Source organism: Quercus lobata, chromosome 10, assembly GCF_001633185.2.
Source record: "Quercus lobata isolate SW786 chromosome 10, ValleyOak3.0 Primary Assembly, whole genome shotgun sequence".
In the NCBI taxonomy this organism is placed as follows: Eukaryota; Viridiplantae; Streptophyta; class Magnoliopsida; order Fagales; family Fagaceae; genus Quercus; species Quercus lobata.
In genome coordinates, this window is record NC_044913.1 from 17,881,080 (window position 1) to 17,899,846 (window position 18,767).

The 18,767-nt window shown below is 35.7% G+C and overlaps 2 protein-coding genes across 3 annotated transcripts; both read left to right on the top strand.

The window, feature by feature from the left end:
• Positions 1-8,854, top strand: LOC115963519 (LON peptidase N-terminal domain and RING finger protein 3). Of its 2 annotated transcripts, XM_031082534.1 has the most exons (18): positions 4-301; positions 898-999; positions 1,204-1,286; positions 1,417-1,501; positions 1,589-1,675; positions 2,354-2,415; positions 2,524-2,792; positions 2,880-2,940; positions 3,404-3,581; positions 4,264-4,302; positions 4,411-4,472; positions 4,606-4,642; positions 6,371-6,420; positions 6,525-6,591; positions 7,232-7,307; positions 7,772-7,851; positions 7,931-7,999; positions 8,572-8,854. In XM_031082534.1, exons 1-18 carry the CDS (start codon positions 239-241, stop codon positions 8,605-8,607), a joined length of 1,506 nt encoding a protein of 501 aa, XP_030938394.1. In that variant the 5' UTR covers positions 4-238; the 3' UTR covers positions 8,608-8,854. The 2 variants fall into 2 exon arrangements, 1 of the variants encoding a protein (XP_030938394.1); XR_004085846.1 differs by lacking the exons at positions 7,232-7,307; positions 7,772-7,851; positions 7,931-7,999; positions 8,572-8,854 and adding an exon at positions 4,789-5,076 and having other exon boundaries at positions 1-301; positions 6,525-6,553.
• A 3,795-nt stretch (positions 8,855-12,649) lies between these two features.
• Positions 12,650-15,415, top strand: LOC115963518 (probable receptor-like protein kinase At5g61350). Its single transcript, XM_031082533.1, has one exon. It carries the CDS (start codon positions 12,785-12,787, stop codon positions 15,413-15,415), a length of 2,631 nt encoding a protein of 876 aa, XP_030938393.1. The 5' UTR covers positions 12,650-12,784.
• The last annotated feature ends 3,352 nt before the right edge of the window (positions 15,416-18,767 follow it).

Genomic DNA, 18,767 nt, shown 5'->3' on the forward strand with positions numbered 1-18,767 from the left:
CCCTGTTTACAAAAAAAAATCTGAGAGCCCCTAAAATCTTTTCTCTAATCCAAAAGAGCAGAAAGAACACGTAGTGGAATTTGGTCCGTGTATGCAACGAGGGACATAGGGACGCACACGAAGCTTTTATTTATATTTACTCACTCGCTCTTTCTAACTCCAAATTCCAATTCTGTTCTTTTAGATTTTTTTCTCTTTCTATCTAGAAAAAAAGTGTGTGTAGTAGATCAAATTCTCAATGTCTGGTGGTGAAGCATTGTTCAGTACGGAAGGGCTTGATGAAGTGGAAGACTACATTTGGGTTAGCTTTCTCTTCCGTTAATCTTTGAAACCGAAAAAGCAACTGTTTGAGTAAATTGAATCGGATTTTGATTGCTTCTTTTTGTGTTTGGTTGCTGAGAAAATTATGGAAAACGATAAAAAAGAAGAACAGCAGAATTGTTGTTTTGTTTTTTTGTTTGTATAAGCTGAAATAACCAGAAATCGTTGCTCAACTTGAAATGGGAAGAAAATTGAGTTTTTTTTTTTTTTCAGTAACCAATCAGTGCGTTAGTATTTTCTTCGTCCGAATTTGTTTGTTGTCTTTTGTATTTTCCTTCAACATTGTCTGGTTGCTGTGTACGGAGAAGACAAAAGTGATTTGAGTTTGATTGCGTGATTTCCCCGCCCTTTCCCATTGTTTGGGTAGTGAGAAAACCAAGGAATTTGAATTGATGGAAGTTATTGTTTTGGTTTTATGTGAAATGGTATCTGTTTTCTGCAACAACTAAATTGGCAAAAAAGAACAAGTTGTTTTAGCTCGTAGTCTTTCTGGAGAAGAATTGATCATTTATGATGTGAGTTTAAATGCTTTGTTTGTGAATTTGAATGAACTTGTAAACATGGATTGAATTGCAGGCGAATGACAAAGAGGGATCAGCGGGTTGGGACACATTTGGTTATGTTAATGAATTTGTGCAGAGTGGAAACCAAGCATTTCGAGACAATAAATTGGAAGAGGTGGGTGTTTTTCATTTAGAGCGGTCTGTCAATCTTTGTAGTTTACTGACACATTACTAATTTCTTGTGAAAGAAGAAATAGTATTCAATCATGGATAGAAACCCGCTCATAAAATGCTTTGAATACGAGCTTTGACATGTACTATATATGACTTTACCAATGACACTATATTAGATGATATTGCTGATCCAGTTTCTTTTCAGGCAATCACTTGTTACTCAAGAGCCAATAACATCAAAGCAGGTGATCCTGTTATCCTCGGCAACCGAAGTACTGCTTATATCAGGTTAAGGATCATTTCATGGCTAGATTAGTGATTTGTGCTTGATTGCATGTCTTTAATTACATTCGGAGCCATTAACATTCATTAACTATATAATAAATTTGTTGCAATGAAAACAACTTCATTCAACCAGGATTAGCCAATTCTTGAAACACAGACCTCCAACAACTTCTGAATATAGACCATTGAATGGGCTGGATCCTACAACACATGCTGAGGTATGTGTTATAGCTTTGCTATATATGCTTAAAAAAGAAATTTCATTTGCATACATTCTAACAAGTATTGGTTATCTATAAATTCAGCTTGCTTTGAAGGATGCTGAGAAGCTAAATAGCATCCGAAAGGATTCGGTAAAATCATACATTCTAAGGGCCAATGCTCTCATATTGGTATGAATATATTTCTATCTTTTCTTTTCTTTTTTAGCTTTCTGAATTTATTTTAATGTACTAGGGGGTGGGTCCCACCCTCTCATTGTCTGCACATTCAAACTTTAAATGGTCAATGTGAAGAATAAAACATGTAACCCCCCAATGTGGTGAGGTGTAAGCCTCAAGGCATATGGCGTTTAAATTATGGTTTTCTATATTTAAAACATATAAAAAGAATTTGGGATTGTAGAAAAAAAAAAAAAAAACATTAATAGTCCTCCGTGGATGATAATTTGGATAAATGAAAATATTAAAAAGTGTGTGAGGTTAGAAATGAATTTGATTATGAATACTTGTTAATTAACCAATTGAGGGAAAGGTGTGGTGGCCATCGTAGATGGTTTGGTTATGACCAGTAAAGTTGATTACTGCACTTAAGTAGAAGACACCAGTCATTGATTTGGATAGAGTAGAATGACAATAAATTGTTGGAAATGTAACACATGAACACTCAAGTTGGTCCCAAAAATGTATTTTTCTACATGTTTCTTACATGGAACTTTTAGTTTATTCTTATATCAGGATAAGAGGCAAAATCCTTAATGTATTATAATCTTTTTCCCTCCATCGATGTTTGCATGTATACCATATTTGTCACATTGATGTTGAGTCATTGACCTTGCTTTGTATCTACAGTTGGAGAAGTATGACATTGCCCGGGATGTTATTCTTTCAGGTCTTCAGATTGACCCTTTTAGGTGAATGTAATTTCATTTAATTGTTAAATTCTGTTGGAGATATGGTAATACATTTTTCTTTAATTTTTACACCGTGAATGGATCTTGTTTGTTCCTGGAAATATGTAGCAATCCTCTTCGTGCTTCTCTTCAGAATTTGGAGAGAACATCAGCCAGTTTAATTGGGAGGAGAGAAACATGTAGCAATCATCTTCATGCTTCTCTTCAGGAATTGGGGGAAATATCAACCAGTTCAATTGAGAGGAAAAGCCATGGTAGACCGGAACGGACTGATGACTTCGATTGTACGCTATGCCTGAAGTTATTATATGAACCCATTACGACTCCTTGTGGGCATTCTTTTTGCCGCTCATGTCTATTTCAGTCCATGGATCGTGGTGAGCACCATGCTGCTGTTGATCAAATTTTCCATAATACCTTCATATCACATTATTTTCTTCTAACTTCTTTATTAAAAATCTTAGGTAACAAATGTCCATTGTGCCGAACCGTTCTTTTTATTAGTCCTAGAACATGTGCAATCAGGTGAGTTGCTTATGTGGCAATGATAATTGAAATTCTTGTGTTAATGGTTTGACTCTAGAAAATCTTTATTCTACCCATGCTGTATGAATTGAACACGTTAGTCTGTATAGGAGCTGCCGTTCATTGGTTCAACCTTGGAGAAGTAGTTTGCAAATACAATCATTTATGCATGACTGTATCCGTTTGATTTGTAGGCCCCATGCTGTCCAAATTAATGTTCAACTTTGTTAAGGAGCTCAATGATACGTGTAAAGGAATTTGAAATATCTTATTGGGTCAATATGAGTCTAGAAAATTCTTTTGATATGGACCTTAAAGTCAAGTTATCCTCTTCACCATGCATGCCGTGTCATATTAGTGAGAATGGAGAAAAAACTCTTCTTTCTGGAGTTACTCTTTTGCTTCATTTGTTGTAATAAAGACTGTTTTCTACAATATACAATCTCACTTGGTTTTTTACCAGTGTGACACTTAACAACATTATACAAAAGAACTTCCCAGAGGAATATGCAGAAAGGATTACAGAGCATGAAAGTTTGACAAACCTTGGTGTTGATTTGATCCCTCTTTTTGTCATGGATGTCGTCATTCCTTGTCAAAGGTTTCCTCTCCACATATTTGAACCCCGGTACAGGCTTATGGTGAGTCAGTCAACTGATTACCATTCTTCTTTTGTGGCTTTCATATATTATAATGAAATTAAGATAAATGGGTAAATTATGGATGTGGTAGTAAATCCATAGGATGACTACCTTTGTATGCAACAGAACATTTTGGGAACCCTTGCATGAAATAGCTAAGTTTAATTAGTGTCCAATTGATATTATTTTATTCGGCAAAAAGAAAAAATGATATTGTTTTATAATTAAGAGTGAGCACTTGTCAAGTATTGTATTATCATCAGGGATTTTGTTGCCTCATCTAATAGTGTAGATGGTAACAACAAGAAATGCTCCATAGAAACAGAAAGGAATAATTATTATCCCTGGCTGTGCAAAAGCACATGAAATTGTTTCTAACAATGTGGTTAAGCATGCAATTGAGTAGTCTTTTGTTGGTTTTGTTGCCTTATTGTAAGCTTCTGCCTTAAGATAAATACATGGGAAGAGGTGTCATAACATAAATCTTAATTTTCTGTCTGATTACTTACCAAAAAAAACAAAGAATTTCCTGCTTAGATATCTCAATCATTTTTCTCTCTTTTTTTCCCCTTTGGAAGTATAAAATAAAAATGAATCCAGATGTTAACTATATCTCCCCAAAAATATATTTGTATACAAATAATGTTAATGTTATCATTATTAATGTTTACTTGACGAACAGGTGAGGAGGATAATGGAAGGAAACCATCGGATGGGAATGGTAGATTCTTGTCACTGGTCCTTTTCTTTTTCTTTTCGTTCTTAAGGTATATGTTTGACAAAGAATTCCTCACCGTTACTGGGTTTGGTTTGTCTGTTAATCATGTAGGTTATGATTGATTCTACAACAGGTTCCATAGCCGACTTTGGTTGTGAAGTAGAGATTACCGAGTAAGTTTTTTTTTATCCTTTTCACCCTTCATAAAATTGCTAGCATGCATACCATTTACTTGTTTTCTTCTGAATGTCACTTTTTATATACCATTTTCAAAATTTAGAGATCTTGGTTTGTTTATTGATGTAGGTGTGAGCCACTTCCAGATGGACGTTTCTATCTAGAGGTGAATGATTTCTTCCTTTTATTCATACATTTGCACTTTTCTGAACTGAATTCAATGCAAATGTTATTTTACTTTTGAAAATTAATCTCTTATTTTTTCTACTTACATACATTTATAACTTCAAGTATTTTTGCTTTTATGACCAGAAAAGGCCATTGCTTTCAAAAACTTTGATGAGGCATTTCCTTGTTATGAAGCTTTTGGTTAGACTGGTTGCGTTTCTTTTAAGATTGCAAATTAACACTTGATGAGCCATTGTGATTGTGATATAAGGTTATCTTGTTATTTGGGAGAAAGTCCATGAAGTGATTCTTTGGAACTCACTAAAGTTTTATCTCCTTATAAGAAGTGTTCATAACAATTTGTATAACCTACCAATGTGAAGGAATGGAGCTCTATTTCATATAAATTGGAGCAAATGAGCTCTAGGTCAGGTGGGCATAATATATATATATATATATATATATGCATATTGGAGTCTGCTTGCAAGGAATAAGCTTGTTACTGAACCTTCTTAGCCTTTTGCCATGCAAATACTAAAACCTTGTGGTGATCGTGCATGCTTTTATAATGATGTGGCCTCATTCAAGACTTTGATACCTTTGACGATATTTTTTAATATGATGAAATATAGGAGTCTAACTGACATAGAAAGGAAGAAATTCTTGGAAAAGTAAATTACATTGATCAAAATAATGGTCTAAATTTGATGCAGGGAGTAGTTGGAACCCTAAAATGTGTAGTCAAGCCATTGAGTCTTATTTTCATTCTTCTTTTCATCAATGATTTGCTCTTTTTATCTTACAAAAACAACACACACACACACAATTTTTTTTAAAAAAAATAAAGATGTTGGGGTACTTTACGGTCTTTACCTTTCCGAATTTCTGGCCTTGGTTCTTAATTTGGGTTGTGTTATTGTCCTCACATGGATGTTAGTATCTCCTGACTTAGAGTTTAGTACTTCCAATATGTTTAAAATGGTTTCACTTTAATGAATGTAGAGGGAACAAATTTTAATAACTTCTAACATGAATGCTTTTTAAGAATTGTGTGATACAACCCAAGTCTAGATGTGATGCCTAAGAAAATCTACATGTGAAGCCTACCCAGCACCGTGTGAATCATAGCTGATCCCATTTTTCTTTAAATTTTTATCACAAAAGCATATCGGAGAATTTACCTCATATCACCATAATCAAGTATCAGAAACACCAAAAACCAACCTGGTTTCTATTCTTTCAAGACTGTTCACAAAACTCAGAATTGCCCCTTAAACCTAGTCTTTCTTCATCAAGACCAACAGAAGTTCCTAAGCTTTTACATCATTAAAGCTAACCTTGGCAACCGCAAAAGCTCTGAATGACTTCTTACCAGAGAATGCACTGCAAACGAAACCACTGCTTCCTGCAGTGTTATCTACTAAATTAATTGACAATCCTATCTTGTTAGTTATGTATGATTGACTTAGTTGTGCTTCCCTACTACACATTTATAGGTTAAGGAATTATTTATGCTTTTATCCTAAGGTTGGTTCAGAAATAGTTTTTAAATTTTTCCAAATATCTTGTGGATGAAGGTAGAATCCAAACATGAAGGGAAACATGCTTCTCATACTCATTCCACGTTAGCATTTTGGGACTAAGGCTTGGTTGTTATTATACATATGTGGAGTTGTGGTCATTTATTGTTCCTTTTCTTAAATCCATTTTTTATGTTAATAAGCAGATTGAAAGTCGACGAAGATTTCGCATCATCCGATCTTGGGATCAAGATGGGTGAGTTGATCTTCACACATTTGTTTATTGCTGTCTATCATATCGTCTGCAGTTTTTTGTTTTTAAGTTAGATTTTGTGCCTTGATGATTTAACTCTTATGCAGTTATCGTGTTGCGGAGGTTGATTGGGTGAAAGATATTCCACCAGAAGGAACAAGAGAAAGAGCAGAGGTAAGCTCACTGCAAGTTTGGCTTTCTTGTGAGTGTGTGTGTGTGTGTGAGAGAGAGAGAGAGAGAGAGATTCCACCCCCCCAACCCTCCACAAAAAAAAAAAAAAAAAAAAAAAAAAAAGGAAAAGTTTTAAAAGGATAACAAGAAGCATGAGTTATAATAGCTTGCTTAGAAGTAGGAACGTCAATATTTAAAGATCGCAAGGAGGTACTTTATGTTACCTGGTAGTCATCTGTTAAGCATGGTCCTGGGTGTTCAGTTGTGTCTCTGGAATTTTAATATGATATTTTAATAGATGTCTGCAGACATTTTCTGGATGTTTTATTTGCAATTTTAAATGCTTCAACCTATGCTGCAAATGGTAGTGTATAACAGCTTAATGCCAATGTGTGAAAGTCTGCTGGGTAAAGAAACTTAAATAAAACATAAGAACTAGGAAATAATCTCGGGGTTCATTCTGAGTATTTAATTTCCTTAATAAAATGAGGTGTCAAGTTTTATATTTTGTCATTCATACAACATCTTGTAGCCAAAATTTGAAAGTACAGTATATGGCATGCACTATTAGCGGAAGATTTGTAGGGCAGCTTATTTTTGCTTTCACCTTTATGGATTTTTTTTTTTTTTTTTTTTTTGACAGTTGCAGGAATCGACAAATAATGCAGCAGAATTTGCTCAGTCATGGATAAGGCGACAAAGAGAAGCAGCACGACAAGGTAAAACTCTAAGGGAAGGGAGGCTAATGCCAATTTGATCAGCATTGCCGTAATCCCTACCTAAAGTTATTAGGAAATATTGATTGAATCAAATAAATATTTCGTGATGTCTACCCTAGCAAATATCAGTGTGCTTTTCTCTTTTCTTTTTTTTTGGTTGCTGCCGGGAGGGGGGAGGGGGTGTGTGGAGAGTTGGGATGTAGGAGAACTGACGTCCTGTTATCATTATTTATTTTCTACATGTAAATAAGGGCATTAAAGAATGCTCAAGGGGTTTCATGATGGAGCCTAGCAAATATCAGATAAATGCTTCATTGCTTTCTGATACTAATACGGGAATTTGTAAGACACATTAGCCTGCATGTAGTTCGCCATTGCACAGTCATATGGTTTTACCAAGGATATTGTCTTGTCTTGCAACTTTGCAATTTATTCTTGTGGTTAATGGACAATTCATACTGCAGATCCAAGAAGACTTGAGAAACTCCTTAACTTTGAAGCAATGAAACCTACACCGCAAGATCCTGAGCGCTTCAGTTTCTGGGTATGATTAAATATTTATATAAAATATGTGGGGCTGAACCATTTTTTAGTACTGAGTGCTAATTTAGGCTTAGCTGCAGCTTGCTACCCTGTCAAATCGGAGGCCTCATGAAAAATTGGAACTCCTGCGCATTAGAGACACTAGAGAGGTATGGAACCTTTCTTTTCTTGTTGCGAAATTAAATAGCAGTACCAGGCTGGCAGATTGTGATGTTTACCATCCAGTGCTGTATTTATCTCACACGAGCTCCTTTTAATAATTCCATTTAAGATATTCCCTAGCCAACACCTTATATAAGCATTGATCCATATTTTGCAACTTGGGAGGGAAGGTCATATGGGGGAGAAATATGCCTTGGTGCACCACTGGCACAAAAGTAGTAACTTCTCTTAAAAGTGATTCGCTAGGCTTTGATATCAGATTGATAGAACACCAAGTTAAAAACCAAGAATATTGTTGTTGTCCGCACATAAAATAGATTTATTCTTGGGGAGTATTAACGTCACTGTATAAAATTATTGCATAAATATTTATATTTTGTTGATTGCTTCTTACTATCACTCTTAGCTCTGTGTAGCTTCTCCTTATGACCCAGAAAAAATGAAAAATGATAAGAAAAGTAATTCTCATTGTTATAAGCCAATTTGGAGGTTCCCTTTGTAACATGAAATATTCATACTCAAAATATACTTATTATCACTTTGTTAATTTTTCTTGCAGAGGATCAAACGCGGACTAATATATCTTAGAGCATAAGAACAGAGCTGTCGGGTGCGGTGAGGAAAGTTGTAATAGATTCAATGCTTCAATATTGTGATTAATCATCAGTAAATTAAATTCATTTACAAGTGATTCAAAGTTGTGATTGGTTATCAGTAAATTAAATTCATTTACAAGTGATTCAATATTCTTTGGTCCACATACTATAGATTGTGGATCCCTATTTCATTGTAACCGAATTATAGCTCAAATTCAATAATATTAACAAACAGTTTTTTCTACATTCTTGCTGTTTTCTGTGAATGGTCCCTCTTTTAATTCTGCTTAATTAATCCATTGAACTTCTTTGATCTGAAATTTCTAAGGAAACCAAAAATGTATACCATAAAGCAATGATATAAATGCAAGGTGGCCTATCTTTTTGGTTCTGCAAGAGAAATCTTAATTCAACTGCTGTAGACGACAGGTATCAGTAATTTTGACTGAAAAGTTCCTGGATCATCTTTGTCTGTGGACCATTTTTGTTAAATTAGATTCCTTTTTGATTGGTTTTTCGTGTTACTGATACAATCGTGCTAGCCTTGATCTAAAAAATAACCCATTTTTTAAATCCAATATTAAAAATCGTTTTTCTTTTATTAATATTTTTCAGATCCTATTGATTCGCAAGTCATCAACTGACTTTTATTAGGAGAATCATATCTACAATACCCCATTGCCTGCATTGCCCTTTTCCTTTTGGTACCGGTTTTTTGTGGATCATTTAATTTCAATATTTTTACAAAGGGAAAAGTTAATAAATGCGACATCAGTTTAAGAACTATTTTTAGAAGAAACAAGCCTCATCACACAAGCTTCGTGCATGCAATGAAGCTTTTTTTTTTTTTTTTTTTTTTTTTTTTTTCTAGTGGTCCTATTTTGTAGAAAAAAAATTGTGTAGGGTTGCACTTTTATATATATAATTTTTATTTTGAAAATCTAATTTATAAGTGAATAAATTAATTTGAAAATTAATAGGAGAGTGGTCCTATTTTTTAGGCAATATATTAGTGGGAGTGAGGGAGTTGCATTTTTACTAGATTGTTCTTTAATTTTGTCTCTACTTAAACATAGGAGTGTAGAGGCATTTTTGAACTAAAAAATGAGAAATCCAAACAGGGGAAGCCCCTTAAATAATAGTATAGAAAAACTACTGATTTTTTGACAACTTTTTATATTTTTCTTAAAAGAAGTATTAAAATTTAAAATTTTCTTAAAATAGTTCATTAACAAATGTGTCAACCGTCAAGGACACCCATTAACATGATCCACATTTACAAAAATAAGAATGTAAATCTCAAGTGAGTTGGCTCAAAATTCTACCAAATTTTTCCATAGCCTTGTTTTATCGTTGAGACTTAAGAGGCAACTTTGTTTCTGAACTCCTTTGTTTTGTTTTTATTTTTTATTTTTTTTTATTATTATAAATCAATGGTTCTATTAATCGGTGCCTTTAGGACATTTGTTAATGGACTATATTAGAAAAATTTTAATGTCCTTTTCATGGGAAATATAAAAAACTGTAAATGAAAGTTTTTTTTTTTTTTTCCCTATAAAAAGCTTTGTAAGTACTAAAATTGTATTGGAACCAAAATAGGATTGGGTTCTAACCCAAGCGGCCCAAACAATAAATTTGTAGAGCGTGGATGAAAGAAATAGATCTACTCCAAAAGAAAGATTTGGTAATTTAAGACTGTTAGACACACGTAAGATGAGAAAATCTGTCCTCGGAGTAACTCGAGGAGTTTATATTATATTGTACTTGTTAAACAATAAGATTATACGAGAGTTCGCAGTCTTCTTCTCAAATTCCTTGATTTTTCTCCGATCCCCCTTTTTAGTACATCTTCCCATGTTATATACTACAATCTTGGTAACATCCCTACAACACACGTGTAGGTTAGATTCGGGGAACTCCTTCCTGTTCCATCCAGTAACTCCCAGAACCATCAACCAGTAGTTGTAAGGCTGCTGGATCACTGTTCAGGCATCACTTCCACATTAATGCGACCAGAGAGTTGGTTGAGAAGCATTTAATTCGGAGGTAGCAGCCTTTGAAGATATTTGTTTGCCCTTTTCCTTTTCCTGCACCTTGCCCAACGCTCAACCCTTATTTGTGATGTAACTTTGAAAAAAGGTCCATGATGATATGACACTCTTACTGACCTCGGACACTAGATACCGAGGTGGCTTTTCTCCTCAGACATTTGTTGGACTTATTTCTTATTATCTCTACTCTTCTCTTTATTCCGTTCTCCTTATAATTTCATCTGAACATCCTCAGATGGTCCAATGTCCTCAGATTGGGCCATAGGCCCAATTAGTACAGCCTTAACAGTACTTCCTAATTAAATAGCCCTCACAAGCTTCTAAAAAGTTTTCTTAAACCAATACTCTTAGAATATTTGTTAACTTTTCCCAAAAATCAAACATCTTTCTCCCCTTTTATATATGGGTCATGCTAACGAGTGTCCTTAAGGCACTTATTAATAATCCATTTTAGGAAAGTTTTAATACCACTTTTATGGGAAATGAAAAAAGCTGTCAAAATATTAATTAATTTTTTTTTATTTCCCATAAAAACTTTCTTTAAATGGATTATTAACCAGTACCTTAAGGGCACTCATTAACATTTCCCTATATATATATATATATATATGAGATGGGTTCAAGTTACACCTGGTGTAACTTTGTAAGAATTACACCTTTTTTAAACCATTGATTTACAAAAGATCTAACAGTTAAAAATTCACTAATAATTATGTCATTATTAAATATTTAATGCTATGAAAAAGTCAGCTCACTCATTTAATACTGGCATTTTATTTTCTCTCCCTTTATTCATTAAAAGTTTAGATATTTTAGAACTCTTAAACCATTACAGCGAGAGATAAAGCAAGGAAAAAAAATTTGCAGAAGAAGACGAAGACAACTTCGAATCCACGACAAGCCACTAGACAGGACTGCCCATTTGCATAGCCATTAACTCAGACTGGAAGTGACTATTTGGATGGAATATGCATGTCAATTGCAATTGTAGTTGGACTTGAACATCCAAGTATTTCTCTTTTTACTGTACTTGTCTTTCAAAATATTTTCTTTCCCCTAAATTTCTAGTGGCACGGAAATCCTTATAAAAGACATCTAATTTTATTCAATGAAATTTGTATATAAAAACCTTACATCAATTCACTTGTACATGTATGTTGTCTCCAACCAACTCATGTCAAGACTCAATCTCAAAAGCATATATTGTAAAGCTCTCAGTTTTTCTTTTCATCGAACACATAATAAGAGCCTTCATGGAGGTCCTGGCATATGAGAGAGAGATAGAAGAAGAAGACAACGATGGAGTGTGAAGCAATTGTATATATAATTGTATAAATTTTATTTAAAGTAATTTAATTTTATCATCAAATATCTATTTAATTTCTTTTTTAGGATGAATAGATTCTTGAAAATGACAAGTGCCCTTTAATCAAGTAAAAAACAATAAATAAGGAGAGAGACAAAAGTGGAAAGTAATAACATTTAATGATGTATTTTTTAACCGTTAGATCTCTTAAAAATCTATGGTGTAAAAAAAGGTGTAACTTTACAAGAGTTACACCAGGTGTAACTTGAACCCATCTCTCTCTCTCTCTCTCTCTATATATATATATATATATATAAGAGAACCAAAAATAAAATTTTAAGGTATTGGGTGGCATGCTGTTTGGGCATATAAGGTTGTTTTTTTTTTTTTTTTTTGGTTTGATCTGGCATATAAGGTTGTTGGTAGTTATAAATAAGAAGAATCACCCTAATGGCTTCAAGGGTCCAACGCATAGCTCGCTATCCCTTCCAACTTCTTCCATTTCTTTTTACCAAGTCTTTCATGTTCATCATCAAAATCTCCAAAACATTACAACTCTGCACGTTTTTTTCTCTTACTTGCTTCCATTCCAACAAACTCATGCCTTTTTCTTGCTCCTGCTCTTTCTCCACAACAGCTACGCTCATTTCTATACATACAAATTCCTCCGAAATCTACGTACGGTTTTTCCCACAACAACACCACCAAACCAAACTTTGTTAACCCTGTCCTTTCTTGAACATTTTGATTTTTTTGCTTTTGGCGCATCCCCATTAGGCCTATTCTTCCACCACCGCCAAAGCCACCACCACCATTATAATGAGAGGAAACAAATGTAGGGCTTCATGGTCTCAACCCTACTTCTCATTTTCTATTATCTTCCTCTCCTCCTTCTTCCTATTCAACCTCACAAAATGTGCTTCAGCCAAAAGCAATGCATCTTCAACATTCACACCTTCTGATAATTATCTCATTGATTGTGGGTCGACCCAAGAAACCCGGCTAAAGGATGGCCGGACTTTTAAGTCTGATCATGATGCTACTTCTCTCTTACAAACCGAAGAAGATGTACAGGCTTCTGTTGATTCCATTTCTATCAATGTCTCTTCCTCCATATCTCCTTCGTCTTTACCTTTATTTCGCACTGCAAGGATCTTTCTTCAAGATTCCACATATACATTCTTTGTTGCCGAGCCAGGGTGGCATTGGGTTCGCCTTTACTTATACCCAATTGATCACCCCTCATACAATCTAACAGAAGCTGTTTTCTCTGTCTTCTCTGGTAAAATTGTTCTCTTACACCAGATCCAAATCCAGGACAATACTTCATTGGTGTTCAAAGAATACTTGATCAGTGTTTCTGGAAGATTATCCCTTCAATTTAAGCCCAAGAAAGGTTCTTTTGCATTCATCAATGCTATAGAGGTTGTCTCAGCTCCTGACTCGCTAATCACCAATATAGCAACCTCAGTTTCTCCACTTGGAGATTTTAATGGGCTGTCTAACTCTGCTTTTCAAGTATGTTACCGGTTAAATGTTGGAGGGCCAACCATAACATCTGAAAATGATACATTGTCAAGGACATGGGAGCCTGATGGCAAGCATAATAAGTTCCTACAAGGGTCTAAAAATGCATCTGTGTCTGCCAAAATCATCAAATACCCGGAGAGTGGGGCTACTCCATATATTGCTCCGAGTTCAGTTTATGCATCAGCAGTGCATATAGAAGATCCACTTACAATGCAACCGAATGTAAACCTCACATGGAGACTGAATGTGGATCCAGGTTACTCCTATTTGATCAGGTTGCACTTCTGTGATATTGTGAGCAAGGTCCTCAACAGTTTATACTTCAATGTATATATCAATACTATGGTGGGAGTGTCAGCTCTTGATCTCTCGTCCCTCACTGATGCTCTTGACACTGCTTATTACAAAGACTTCGTGCTCTATGGGGATGCCATCACAAATGATTCCATTTTGGTTCAGATTGGCCCGTATCAATCTCAGTCAGCCAGTCTGGATGCAATTCTTAATGGATTGGAGATCATGAAGATGAACAATGAGGCGAATAGCTTTGAAGGATTGTTTACTGTTGATGGGTCATACAAGGGACCAAATTCAACAACAAAGAAATTGAAGATTGTAGCTGCCGTTGGCCTTGCATTGGCGGTGGCAGCAATGTTGTTGCTGGCCATGGTTTTTGTCCGGTGGCAGAAGAGACCCGAAGGTTGGGAGAAGCGAAACAGCTTCTCATCGTGGCTCCTCCCACTCCATCGCAGTAACTCTAGTTTCTTGTCTAGCAAAAGCAGCTCTCGTAGGTCTAGCCAATATGGTTCTCGCAAGAGCAAGAATGGTTACTCTACTTACTTCTCAACCCAGGGTTATGGCAGGCTCTTCACTATTTATGAACTACAGAATGCTACACAAAATTTTGATGAAAAGACGGTGATTGGTGTTGGTGGGTTTGGAAAAGTGTATCTTGGAGAGTTGGAGGATGGAACTAAGATTGCCATTAAACGAGGAACCTCAGGTTCTGAGCAAGGCATTACTGAATTCAAGACAGAAATAGAGATGCTCTCCAAGCTCAGGCATCGCCACCTTGTTTCGCTAATTGGGTTTTGCGATGAGCAATCAGAGATGATCCTCGTATATGAGTACATGGCTAATGGACCGCTTCGTGACCACCTTTATGGTACAAACCTCCCTTCTTTGTCATGGAAACAACGGCTTGAAATTTGCATAGGTGCTGCCCGTGGATTGCATTATCTTCACACTGGTGCAGCACTAGGTATAATACACCGTGATGTAAAGACAACAAATATTCTTCTTGATGAGAATTTTGTGGCAAAAGTTTCTGATTTTGGCTTGTCAAAAGCTGCACCAACATTGGATCAAACGCATGTAAGCACAGCCGTGAAGGGTAGCTTCGGGTACCTTGATCCTGAGTACTTCAGGAGGCAACAGCTTACCGAGAAATCTGATGTGTACTCATTTGGCGTAGTCCTTTTCGAGGTATTATGTGCAAGGGCTGTCATAACCCCATCACTGCCAAGGGAACAGGTCAGTTTGGCTGAATGGGCAATGCAGTGTCATCGGAAGGGCACACTTCAGAAGATAATTGACCCTCATATTGCAAGCAGCATAGACCCTGGATCATTGAAGAAGTACGTGGAAGGAGCAGAGAAATGCCTGGCAGAACATGGTGTTGATAGGCCTGGAATGGGAGATGTGCTGTGGCACTTAGAATATGCCCTGCAGCTTCAGGAGGCATCCTCACAGATTGCTCCTCCAGAAGATAGTAGTGAAATGATCCTTGCTTCCGAAAAACCAAGCAGCAATTCTTCTGGTCCTAGTGAAGAGCAAGTTGTTGTTGTTGTTTATGATAATTTAGAACTATCACCTGGTTCTCCTTTATTTTCTCAGATTAAGAATTTCCAGGGAAGGTAAAATCTGGTTGCAATAAGAAGAGATGAAGGTAAGTATCAGATTGAGAACTTCAACGAGGACTTGCATATATTCAAAGGTTTGAGTCCACTTCTATAGGTTCCCCTGCTCCTAGCTATTTGAGTAGATGGATAACTGCCAAAACTCACAAGTTAAGTTGGAGCAAAAGGATTAGTCAATATTTCTATTATGCATTTGGTAGCTACTTGCTAGTAAATATTGTGCTGTTCTGAAAGCTAGCAAATATCTCTCTTCTGTCTACCCCATTTTCCTATAATGCAAGCTCAGAGATGAACTCTATAGTTCCCTTGCTCCCAGCTGTGTCTAAGTGGATGTAATGAATTGTTGCCAAAAAACTCCAAAGCTAAGTTGGTGTCAGTAAATATTTGTATTATGTATTTGGTTGCCACCACAGGTTTAGAACTTCAGATGCTACTTTTCATATTTTATTGATGACTTTGTTGAACTATGTCTAGGTTGCCAAAAACGTGTTAGATTCTCATCAATTATACTATTGAATCATATGTTTTTAATTCCACAATCTATGAAGTGGTTCAATCAGACCCCGAAAAATTCATAAATTTGTAGAATTCATAAGATTGTACTTGTGCTTATATGTTGCTCATGGAAATTGCATGCTTTTTTTGCAGATGAAGGGAGAGAGAGATCTTAAGACTTAAGAGGCATGAGCTGAATTCTAGTGTCTAGTATTAATTTCTTGTATCTCTAGATTAGCGAATTAGCAGTTTTAACTTTTAACTTTTAAAGCCTTAAATCTGTTTCTTGCACCATCTTAGAGCATTACTATTGATGGTGGTAAACACCTCGAACTCCAGTTAGTGCCCAACATTCGTGGAGCCAAACACAAATTTTTTTGCCTTCTTGCTACAATGAATTGCCAAGACTAGCAATTAACTGTAGCAAGGAAGGCATAATTTTTTTTTTTTTTCACTATTGGGTTTCGTGGCAGAGAGGAAGAGAGAGGAAGTGGGAAAGAAATTAATTAAAAAATGAATAGTGTTTGGTTAATGGGAAAAATAAGAGCATTGATGCTGAGTGTGTTGTGAAATTATGTGTTAAAATAAATAAAATAACTTTTTGAAGTGTTAAATAATAAAATAGGGAATTTGGTTGTCTTCTAGGTGTTGAAATATAATATGTCCAATTGCAATGAGTGGTAGAAACTGCAATCAAATAGGAGAGGAAAGTTCTTCAGTCTGTAAAATTGCTTAGTAGAGCCAACATTGGCTTGGATTTTTTGGAGGGTGCCATGGGGATTTTAAAAAAAATAACTATAAAACACAAACAATATTATTAGTTAGACAACGTTTGAAATTAATTTGGTTTCTAACAATTCGAGTCCAAAGGACTCGATTTTCATCTCCACATAGGCCTGGAAATCGAGTCTATTAGACTCGGTTTCTGTACATGGAAATCGAGTCTAATGGACTCGGTTTCTGTACATAGAAATCGAGTCCATTAGACTCGATTTCCGTTCATAAAAATCGAGCCCGTACTCGGTTTTCTTCATTCAGCACACGGACATGAAATCACCAAGGAAGAACACGTGAATGAACACTCACATGCTCTGTTTTACTCTCCACAAAACAGAGCATGTGAGTAGAGATTTGGTCACAAAGAAACCAAGTCCGTCTCTAGCAATCGGCCATTCCACTGCATCTGATCTCTCAGCAGGCCAAGGACAGGTATTCCGAGTTTTTGACAGCCCAGTCATCGATACAGGAATGACAAATCCATCCCAAATGCAAGTTGCAAGCTCCACTGGAAAATTATGCAAAAATCAATTTTGACACAGCCATTTTTGTAGGTGATAATAAGTCAGGTATTGGGGTCGTAATTAGAGACAAAAATAGTCTTGTTATTGCCTCATGTTCTTAGGTGCTGCAACATGCTTATAGCAGCAATGAAATTGAGGCTTTGGCAGGCTCTTGTTATTGTGTTTTTCAAGAAGCCCGAATTTTTTCCTTGCATGTCTGGATATGAAAATGAAAAAATATTTATATATATTTGAAAGGGTACAATATAAAAAGAAATTCTTAATCTCTACTCACATGCTCTGTTTTGTGGAGAGTAAAACAGAGCATGTGTGTTCATTCACGCATGTGTGTTCATTCACGTGTTCTCTTCCTTGTTGTTTTGATGACGGTGTGCTGAATGAAAAAAACCGAGTACTTGGGGCTCGACTTCCATGAACAGAAATCGAGTCTAACGGACTCAATTTCCATGTACAGAAACCGAGTCCATTAGACTCGATTTCCATGTACAAAAACCGAGTCCAATGAACTCGATTTCCAGGCCTACGTGGAGATGAAAATCGAGTCCTCTGGACTCGAATTGTTAGAAACCAAATTAGTTTCAAACGTTGTCTAACTAATAATATTGTTTGTGTTTTATAGTTATTTTTTAAAAAAACCCGGTGCCATGTGATTGAAAGTCTTTTTGTGACAACCCAATTGCATGAGTAGTAGGATAAAGCCATATTAGAAAAGGGCGGAAAAGGATCACTGATGGGCTGTTAAGAGTAGAACAAGCTTGGTAGTCCAAGTGCACATCACAAGGATCGCATCACAAATCACAGAGTGAACCATAATTTGGTTTGAGCCAAGGCCCAGCCATCTTTATTCTTTAATTTCACACGAAAGCACAAATGATACAACACAGCCCACTGAACCAAGACACCCAGTGCAAAGGTCAAAGTTGCTGCGAGCCTGCATGCCCTCTGTGGCCCAAAGGCCCCTTTGTTTTTGGTTAGGTAATTGTGGGGATAGAGCTTTCAAGAGGGCACATAGGGACCTGGGTGCCAACTGCCAATCGGCCTAAAGGTCATAGGCGTGGCCCAAACTCCCACTAGTTTCTCTTATGGTACTAATTTAATTCTTGTTTCTACCACCATAGGGTTTTTTTTTTTTTTTTTTTTTTTGAGGAAAAGGTACTTACCCTTATAGTGAATAATATAAATCGCAGAATATATACATTTAGAGATACATATGTACTTCATTCCATTCAAGGCTTTAAAAAAAAAAAATGAAAATGGACATACTTACGGGTATAATACATATTTACAAAAAAAAAAAAAAAAAAAAAAAAAAAAAAAAAAGAACTAAAAAGAACGGTCATATATGCTAATACATACATGTATAATATGTTTAAGAGAAAAATCAAACCTAAAAACAATGGTTATGTATGTTATTTCTTTCGTGTGTGTGAGTGTGATACAATTTGAACCCAATAATTTAGGGAGGGTAAATTCAAATAAAACCTTATAGTTTCATGAGTTGCAAATTAAACTCTGAACTTTTAAATCTATTTCAATTCAAATCTCTCTCTCTCTCTC

Bases quoted from the DNA above. Each gene is read 5' to 3' on its own strand.
- LOC115963518 (XM_031082533.1), top strand. From the start codon at position 12,785: ATGAGAGGAAACAAATGTAGGGCTTCATGGTCTCAACCCTACTTCTCA.
- LOC115963519 (XM_031082534.1), top strand. From the start codon at position 239: ATGTCTGGTGGTGAAGCATTGTTCAGTACGGAAGGGCTTGATGAAGTG. The intron at 302-897 runs GTTAGCTTTCTC...ATTGAATTGCAG, and splicing joins AAGTGGAAGACTACATTTGG to GCGAATGACAAAGAGGGATC. The intron at 4,643-6,370 runs GTGAATGATTTC...GTTAATAAGCAG, and splicing joins ATGGACGTTTCTATCTAGAG to ATTGAAAGTCGACGAAGATT.